Source organism: Pyrus communis, chromosome 3, assembly GCF_041283825.1.
Source record: "Pyrus communis isolate YQ-2024b chromosome 3, ASM4128382v1, whole genome shotgun sequence".
In the NCBI taxonomy this organism is placed as follows: Eukaryota; Viridiplantae; Streptophyta; class Magnoliopsida; order Rosales; family Rosaceae; genus Pyrus; species Pyrus communis.
This window is the reverse complement of record NC_142567.1, coordinates 9,671,071-9,681,253: the sequence shown is the minus strand read 5'-3', so window position 1 is coordinate 9,681,253 and position 10,183 is coordinate 9,671,071. Positions and strand designations below refer to the sequence as shown.

At 40.3% G+C, this 10,183-nt stretch overlaps 1 protein-coding gene across 1 annotated transcript; it reads left to right on the top strand.

Annotated features, from left to right (window-relative positions):
• Window positions 1–2,478: 2,478 nt before the first annotated feature.
• Window positions 2,479–3,379, top strand: TIC20-V (TIC 20-v-like protein). The gene has a single exon (XM_068455597.2). The coding sequence runs from the start codon at window positions 2,494–2,496 to the stop codon at window positions 3,235–3,237; it is 744 nt and encodes a 247-aa protein (XP_068311698.1). The 5' UTR covers window positions 2,479–2,493; the 3' UTR covers window positions 3,238–3,379.
• The last annotated feature ends 6,804 nt before the right edge of the window (window positions 3,380–10,183 follow it).

Below are 10,183 nucleotides of genomic sequence, written 5' to 3'. Positions count from 1 at the left end.
GAAATAAAGTTTATCTCCGAGAAATTACATACACATGAGTTAAAACAAACAAATAGGATGGAACCTTGTCAAAGGTTGCTCATGTGAAGCCTCAGTACTCGGAAGTACCCCAGAAGGGGGAGACACCAAAAGTTGATTATTTGGAGTCTCAATACTTGATGGAACTCTAGACAGCTAAGACAATGGATGTCTTTGGAATAAAGACTCGAACCCCCGATTGTTATTTTGAGTCCGACCTTCGGATTCTAGTAGCTGGTCGAGCTTTCTTTTCATGCTCATAGAGTAATTATTTGCAAGCATGTGTAACACTCTATTCTCATGCTTGAGCCCTCTAATCTCTTGTTTAAGACTTGCAACCTCAGCCATTAATGATTCAACTTGGTGAGTTCGAGCAAGTAGGTGCTGGCCCATATTGGATACAGAGCCCGCACATTGAACACTGAGAGCCAATGAGTCTTGAACGGCCGCCTCATCAGACCGGTTTGAAAGGATTCTGTTATCCTTTGGAGTGAGAAGATTCTTGGCTACCACTGTAGCGGTTATGTTATTCTTCATCACAGAGTCCCCAACCGTAAGAGGACCATTAGAAGATGAGAAGGACGGGCGCCATATGTTATCCTGACGCTGCTCGTCTGTATCAATCTTGAGACTCAAATCTAAGCAAATGTTAGATGGGCAAACCATTTTCAGAAATGATGAAGGAAGTCAGATAAAATCTTAGAAGTGTAAGAAAGGGAAATTTCTGCAAGCAACAATTTTCTGAGTGTTTCTGAACAAAATTGATATCTCTATAAAAGGAGGGACAACATGACCACTTATTCAAAAATCGAAGAGACACCGATTTTCGAATTTCAAAAGCTGGATTTCCCTGCATGACGTATGTCAACATTTCTCAGACGCAATCTCAGCTCTTGGATATCACGTGCAACTTTGTCAAAGATCTCTGATAAAGTTGAAAACGTGTGAATCTTACTGTTCTAATTACACCACAGTTGCTGACAAGAGTAAAGGCACATCACTACTACCTGCTATTGGGAAATCCATATATATGTCAACCTCTGTCCTCCATAGCAAGGCAGAACTGAAAAATATCTAACTTTTCCTCATCTCCGAGAATGCATCTTTCATAAAGTATCTCGAAATACTCAGTTTTCTTCCTCTCCGAGAATACCTCTACAAACAAATCACACTAGAGTAAGAGTATCTCATATCATCAGGGACGAGAGCAAGAGTATCTCATATCATGCAATCTCCCTGTCCTTTCCTTTGTCCTTGTTCTTACCTGCCAAGACAAGGACAGAGAAAGCAATATGTCGGAACCTCTACTCAAACTTTCGCTGCCACCAAGAAGTGATGGTCCATTCAAATGCAAGGTTTGCATTCCACTCCTATATCAGAGGACAAATACTACAAGAAAAGATGCCAAACCTGCATAAGGAAAATACCACTTCTGCAAATGGAGCAAGTAAGGCAAGTGAAAATGATACATTGAAGCATGTGGAGACAACCACAACAAACACATGTCAGTTCATCCCTGACAAAGCCTAAGATCACTTGTCACATGAAGCTCCTCATGATCCAATTTCATTCAAGATCAAGCCTAGACGGCCTTTGAAGAAATCACAAGTCCGATTCAAGATCAAGTGTCCACCACCCTTGAATCAAATTCAGCTCCAGATGAAATAGGTAAATTCAGACCTTTGGAGGAAGTCTAGCAGAAGGCCCTCCAACCCAGTTCAAGAACAACTCTGTGGAAAGTTAACAACAAGTAAAACACCTCATTCGGCAACCATCACCGCTAAAAGACTAAAGCAGCAGGATCAATGATCAGCCTAAATAATTTGAAATCAGGGGGAGATACGCATCAAGGGGGAGCATCCAAAAAATAGATCAAGATCTTAACGAGGCAACTCATGTTGATATGTGGGCATCCAAAGGGGAGTGTTGAAAAGTATAGTGGGTAATGAATGCCCACAGTATTGAAGACCTTGTCATAGCATTGAAAACATTGCCACATTATTGAAAACCTTGGCAGAATATTGATATGTGAAGATCATTTGTCAAAGGTGTGGTGTAATTATACAAAATGTAATAATACGGAGTTGCTCTATAAATAGAGCACTCTGACTACTATCAATGGAGACAGAGCACAGAGAAAAAGAGATGAGGGAAGAGAAAGAGAGGAAGAGGAGAGGAGTGAATACATAGAGTTATCTTTGTACTCCTATTATTCCAAATTATAATGAAAGCATCACTGTTGCCCGAGGACGTACTCCAGTCACATTGACTGTAGAGGAACCTCGTAAATTTTGTGTCTTATTTTATTTATTCCACTGTACACACATCGTCGATTTTACAACAAATAACGAATACTCATAAAGTTTTAGTTGACGACGAAAGTCCAAAGACCAGTCTCTCCAATCCCCTCTTAATACGACATGTCATTTTTTGTTCGTTTCTGTCTTCCAAGGAGAGGAGATATTCTTTTGGGCCATGACCCAATCTCTGACGCATCTTTTTCTTCTCCTCTTTCCATTCCACCCAAAAACCCAAACCTTTCGTTTCATTTCCTCCAAAGAGATGGCTATGTCCGGCCTTCTCTCTCCCACCACCCCTCTCACCGTCACCCTCTCTCACTCCAAACCCCTCTTCCGCCTCCACTCCCCCTTCCTCTTCTCTCTAAACCACCACCACTCCATCCTCACTAAACACACCAACAAAATCAAACCCAGAAGGCCACTCACCACAACCCAATCCAAAGGCACCGACGACTCCGTCGACGCCCCCGACCGCCTCATCTCCGCCGTCTGCTACTTCTACCCCTTCTTCGACGGCATCCAGTACGGAAAATACGTGATTACCCAGTTCACCGCCATCCAAACCCTCATCCAGCCGTTGATTCCAGCCATAAGGGTCTTCAAGAGCTTCCCCTTCAATGGGTTTTTGGTATTTTTAACCCTTTACTTTGGGGTGGTTAGAAACTCAAATTTTAGCAGATATGTGAGGTTCAATACTATGCAAGTGATTGTGCTTGATGTGCTGTTGATTTTTCCGGATTTGTTGGAGAGGAGCTTTAACCCGAAAGACGGGTTGGGATTGGATGTGCTGATGAGCATGGATAGTACTGTGTTTCTCTTCCTTTTGGTGTGTTTGGTTTATGGGTCTGCTTCTTGCGTTTTGGGTCAGGTGCCCAGATTGCCCATTGTAGCTGAAGCTGCTGAGAGGCAAGTGCCTTAGAGCAATTTTTTTTTTTTTGGTAGCTACTTGATTATGTTTTAGCCAAAAGAAGAAAGAATTTCATGTAGTAATCATTTGTTGTTGTAATTGGCTTTATATTTATATGTGTTGAATTATATTTTAATGAGGGTGTTTACTTTTTTGTTTGTTCGAGCCATATTCTAATTTATCTAATCTAAACTACAGTAAGGAGACAAAGGTTTTGTGGGGTTTGTTGCTTAGTTGGTTAAGAGCATTTACTTTGCACACGAGATCACGAGTTCGAATTTGGGTGTAGATGAGCACACTGCTCTAGTCAGATTAGCTACACCGAGGTTTGTATTAGAACTTAGTATGAATAAAGAAGTGGTATTTTCTTGTGGGGAAGGTAATCTGATTGAATGAAGAATGAATCATCAAGTATGAAAACTGGGATTCAGTTTGCAAGATCATATCCATATTTCCTGTCCTTTTTGCTGTTAGTGTCACCCAATGTACTTCAAGGGGAAGCAGGAACAAGGAACCGAAAACCCTTCTTGTAGTTTCTATACCATTTTGATTTGTGTGTCCCAAAAACAAAGCTTGCAACCACAAATGTTTGAAATAATTTTTAAACTTGTTTCTTCTTGTTGCAATTTTGGGTAGTGTTTTACCAATCTTTGCTTCGTTGTTCGAGTTATAGATCTTGTAACTTGTTTTTAGATATAAGAGTTCTTACCCGTGGCATATACCTTCCCTACTATCAGTTGTATACAACCATTTGTTTATCTGTCTCGTCACGTGTTCTCATTATGAAGAGGAATTTCTTCAAATGTTTTTCCCTTCTCAAGTAAGTCCCTCATAAGATAACTCATGAGACATGTCATCATCTAAGAAATCTACATAGAAGAGCAATAAAAACAAGACATGAGATGTATTAGCTGTACTAAGACATTGAAATCAGTGTGAGTTTACGTGACCTCAAGACACGGGATTAGGTTTTTATCCAGTTAAGTTTTGTCGACTTTGGAACAGCCTACAGGCAGCAATGGTAAGAGCTGGTAAGCATGGTAACTTGGCGGCCAATGCCGCCGCTCTACCTAGGTCGCTCTTACGTATGCGCTACCTCACATAGAAGAAGCGGAACCCCTTCACTAGGGTATCGTTTGGTATGCAGACGGGACGGGACGGGAAGGGACAGGATGGAACGGAACGGAGCGGGAGCAAAGATGCCCTCGGATGGAAACAAGGCGCAAGAAGAAGGAGACGGAGAGGTTATAATTTTGTGTTCCGCGGATGTGGAACGAGTCGTTCCAGGGGGTGAGGTGGAACGAAAATTCATCCAAAACTCGTCTCGTGAAATAGCTCGTTCCACCCGTTTTAGGCGCACCAAACGTGGGACGGAACGCCTTATCCCACTCTATTCCATCCCGTCCCACGTACCAAACGGTACCTAGAAGAACCGGGTGGCAGGTAGGGGGTTAAATCATTCATTCATCATATGCGTCTCCTTCCGTGATCCTTTACAAAGGGAACGTTGTTTCCCGGAGTCCGAAAGGGAAATGACTTTTGCACTTCCATTTTCTCATTATTAGTGTTTTTGTTTTTCAATTCTCATTTGATTTATTCAATCTAAACGTCAAAAATAAACAAGAGAGTACATGAGGAGAATAATAGAGTGCGTAAACCATTTCCCGATTACAAACACCTAAACATTCCCAGCCTAATCTTATCATCGCCTAGCATAGAAGAAAAAGAAACAAGGTTGAGTTGAAAGCTATGAAAGTCCGGAGTGGGCTTTGTCGGCCCTAGTTAACAAGATGATCCGCAGCTTTGTGGATCGAGCAAAATATCGGACACAAGCAAGGCTTATGGGTTGAGTTTGAAAACTTAATTAAATTATGAAGGAGGGGTAGAGTACCGGTACGTGCATATAATTAAGGAGGGGTAGAGTATTGGGTGTGTAATATTCACACATTTTATTTTTCATACAACCTTTTTTTATTTCTCACGCAACCCTTATTAATTTATGTTATTTGATATTCTTCAATTCATTGATCTGACGGTCAAAAATTAAGAGGGTGTATGAGAAGTAAAAATTCCGCACATCCCATAATTAAAACTAAAAACTCCAAGCTGAAAATGATTATAAGTAGTTTTCTTTTTTGGGTGTTGGTTAACTTGGTTTCATACGCTTAGGGTTGTAAATCAGATCGATCAATTAAAGTTTGACTCGTGTTTAGGTTGTTTTTATGTGAACATATCGTTAAAAAACAAGCCGAGGTTGAAAAAGTCATTCGAACCAAGCTTTTATACGTTTACGAGGGATTTTTTTTTTTTTTTTTTTTTTTTTTTTTTTTCTGAGCTTGAGGACGTAGATACTCGGCTTGGCTTGACTCATTTACAACTCTACATTACATCCATTCTCCTATTCCTCGCTCCTCCATGGCACATCATCCTTCGTCTTCATATTAAATTCAAAATTATAGCCCATAATACCAAATTTAATGGGAGAGGACCAACATGACTCTAGATCAACTTTGAACTAAAGTGTATTATAAGTTGGAGAATGTTAGGGAGATTACATTTTGTAGACTATATGTAAATCATTTGTCTAATAGAGATGAGATATACTTGTACTGATGAGCTCTATTTAGCATCACCCAGATAATTTTTACCCCAAAAAGTCCAAGTCTTTGAATATTATAGGTCAACGAGCATAAACTATTTTGGAGATCTGAGAGGATAAAATTTGGGTGTCATGACTCATTAGCAGTATATATTTTGTGGAGTAAATTATATTTTACCACCTCAACTTTAAGTCACATGACTCACATTGCTTCCTCATTCTTGTATAGTTTCTCTCTCTAACCTTTCTTCTCCAAAAAACCCTAAATCTCAAAGCCTTACAGCCCCCAGTCCCTTGCTTCAGCTTGGGGCTGGCGGCAACCCTCTAAACCTTTATACAATATTTTCTCTCATCTCTCCTTTGCCCTCCCTCACTCAGTCCCACCACGTTGCCCCTCTCCTTTATTGCGCCCCTCCCTAAATCACCCATTTCTCCCTTCTCGTTTAGGCCTTTACATGCCCATCTGGCGCCTTCCTTGGTGCTACTTCACATTCCCTATCCTCTCGTTCTCTCTCCCACCATTTTGCAGACAACCCTCCAAATTTTGTTGGATTTTTCTTTTCAAGCCTAGGTAGCCTTCGTATTTGGCCTTCATTTGTGGTTGTGGGCAAGATTTATGGTTGTGATGGGTTGGATCCACTTCCTATGACTCATTCTCCATGGTGGTTGTGCGCTTCACGGCCTACAACGGCTGAGCCGCCTTTCCTGGCCACGTATGTGGTGACTTTTCATTAAAGGTGACAAATCTTTTTAGAAGCGGTGTTGCCCTCGCTATGAAAACAAATTAATATATGGTTCCATTCTTGGATTAGCTAGTTTTATTGTTTTGAGATGTATTTTTTGGTGCTTCGGTAATTTTTGCGGCCTTGCTTTTTTTATTGATGGATTTATGTGGGTATTCGGTACAAAATCTGAAGTTGATGACACATTCCATCACTGATGTCACCCACATAAACTTTGAAAAACCAATTGTGACCACAGGTAAATAATAGTTCATCCCCATCAAATTAACATATCATGCATACAAAATGAATATCCACAATTTAATTATTCACACCCTCTTCAATGGTCATTCATCATATATTCTTAAAAATCATCTAGCACCCCCGAATTGCCGCCTGTAAGTTCAATGTTACTGCTTTGGGTTGTCATTGAATTAGGCTCAAGATCAACAACTTTATTTTGCTCGGTAACATCACCGTGACCAGTGCTCGGTGGTGCTTGTGTGCATTCTTTGAGCTCGGTCCGGCAAGAACGGTACAATTACAAATCAACGCAAAGTTATTTCAAATATTACAACCACAAATATATTGTTAACCAAACCGTATTTAAGTTATGTACCTTATGTCTGGCCGTGGACAATTCTTCTTCCCACCCTTGCGTCTCCAATTTTAACTTTGCTTTTCTTTTGTACTTGTCTTAAACGCCCTTTTTCTTTTAACTTGAATGGGATCTTTGAGCACCTGGAGTTGGAACTCCTCGGCCCCTCTACAGTCTATTTTTTTTACGACCGCAATTACCACCACCCAAACAGTTCAGCTTCGTATCCAACGGTTTTAAAGTCTAAGATAGAAGAACGGTACCTTTCTCCGATATCACAACCTTGTCAATCAAGTCTGAAGCTTTTTTAGAAAACTTGTCACGCCTTAATCCCGACTTACATCCAGGATCGACACGTTACGTCATCAAATACCCGTATCTCTAACTTACCTCGTCTCTGGGATAAGACAAAGCATAACTTGAGAACTGAATCGCATATACTTTATGGTTGCATCTAACCTCCTCGTTAGACTACCTACGTACCCTAAACAGTGATCAAGCCATTCGTAGTTCATCAATCGTCAAACTCTAATCTTTTCATAAAATACTTCTAGTAGAAATCATAGAGTACCACACTACACATCAACCTTACACCAAACAACAATTATCACCTTATCGTGCACACAGGTATGCCATTCTCACACACATGTTTTCCAATTCATCCATCATATAAATCACTATGTTTCACATAATACTGCAATTCATAGTATGCAACATCTCAAAGAACAGTCAACGAAGCACAATTTTATCCTTTAGCCACATTAGTCAACAAGTCTAATCATAATGACAACAATCACATCAATCAATAACACATATCATAAACCGAAATGTAGGGCTAAAGCGACACGATTTGGCTGAAGCCTACATCTCTAAAGCTGAAATCAAATCCAAGGAACCAACAAGTCAAATGATGCGATTTCAGACCACTCAATGAAATCCATCAACGTCGGGTTCCGGACCATTCAATGGAACCAAAACACCAAGTAGGATTCCAAACCACTCAACGGAATCCAAACCAAGATACGATTTTGGACCATCATTCAACAGAATCCGAGTGGATACGATTATGGACCATCACTTAACGGAATCGTAGAGTATAAAGGATTTCGGACCATCACTCAACGGAATCACAAAGTAGAAGGGATTCTGGATCATCACTCAACGGAATCTGAACATATACGATCCCAAACCATCACTCAACGAAATTGCGGAGTTGAAGGGATTTTGGATTATCACTCAACGGAATCTGAATGGATACGATTTCGGATTATCACTCAACGGAATCGCGGAGTACAATGCATAATGAACCACTCAATGAAAACCAAGCTGGATACAATTCCAGACCATTACTTAAAGTAATCGTGGAGTAGAAGAGATTTCGGAGCTCTCAACAGAATCTGAATGGATACGATTTTAGATCATCACTCAACGAAATCTGAGTAGATACGATTCTGAACCATCATTTAATGGAATCACAGAGTAGAATAGATTATGGACCATCACTTAATGGAATCCAAGCGGATATGATTTCGGACCATCACTCAACGGAATCTGAGTAGATACTCAGTTTTTGATCACTCAAAGGAATCGAGTGGAAGGCGAAGGAAAAAATCAACGACTCGAAAAAATAAAACATGAACCAAGTACTCAATTTAGACGAGTTAAATGAAACAAGAAGTGAAATAAGGTAACAAGATGTGAAACAAGTGTCAAAGTAACAAACCCCATGGCGATGGGTTAATGGTCCACTATTAGCCCCTACATTTCATCACATAATGCCAATCATACAACACAAACCACATTTCAGACATGCACGTTAAATCACCTTTCATAATAATAGGTCGATAGCTAATTATTAAAAATCGCAATTAAGAAACATAGAATGATGGCTAAGTATAAAATAACAATTCAATAAAAATCACACATATTATAGTCACTAGTATGTAAACCGAGACACACGTCAACTCAATCAGCAAACTAAGCTCCATGAGTTCTCAACAATACTCTAAGATAAATGACATGCTAGAATCACTCGGACTAGTTGACAAAAAAGTCAACCGTCGATCAAGGTCAAGAGTAAGGTCATCAAACCTAAAAATTTAAATCGGAAGATCCGCCCATCAGATTTTTGATCCGTAACTTCGAGAACAACATACTAAAATTTTATGACAATCCATCAGTTGGATCTCCGCCAATCTCTAAGATTAAGTGTTGGTAAATGTTTGATTTAACAAACTTAGAAATCCAATTTGGGAAGATCTGTGCATCGGATTCCAGATCCATAAGTTCCAATTGTCCTCAAATATTACGAATAATAACCTATTAAAGGTTGGTGACGATTCAACGGTCGGATCGTCGATTCATATAATAATCAAGTGACGGCCAACTAAGCGGTCAACCACAAAACTATATTAAAACATTGGAATTTCACTACACGGATGTCAAATTTGGAATTGGGGCATCAAAATTAGCCTAGGATGGCCTAGTGGGGTCTTAGCCCACGCGCCGCCACACAGGCCGATCGACCGCTCTAACTCGCCGGAAAATTTCACCTACTCCAAAAGTTACCAAATTTCACATAAATGTATATCTTGATTAGTGGAGTGAGTTTATACATGTGGCTAAGGTCAATTTTTCTGGGAAAGTCCCCAATTTCCCTTGAACCTGTCAGAAACCTAGAAATTGGTGGCTTCGATTTGACTTCTCAGGTGCTCCGTCGCCTCCCTGGTTGGTTGTGATTTGTTCCTGGGTTCAAGGAGAGTCTAATGGTGGTATAGATCGAGGGAATTTGCTTCAAAAATTGGTAGATTGCCACCAAGAACACCACAGTGCTGACTCCGCCGTACACCACGAAATGGGCTTAATATCGTCAAATTTTTGGGTGATCAACGAAGTAAGAGAGGTATGATGATGTTTATAGGTGTTGGAGAGTCATGATTTGCCGAAAAAATGAACGATATCGCCAGAAAAGGCTCGGGGAGGTTCGGGTCTGAGTCGAGTCGAAGGGGATCCAGTTTGGGTGGTTCTCCTCTCTTCTTT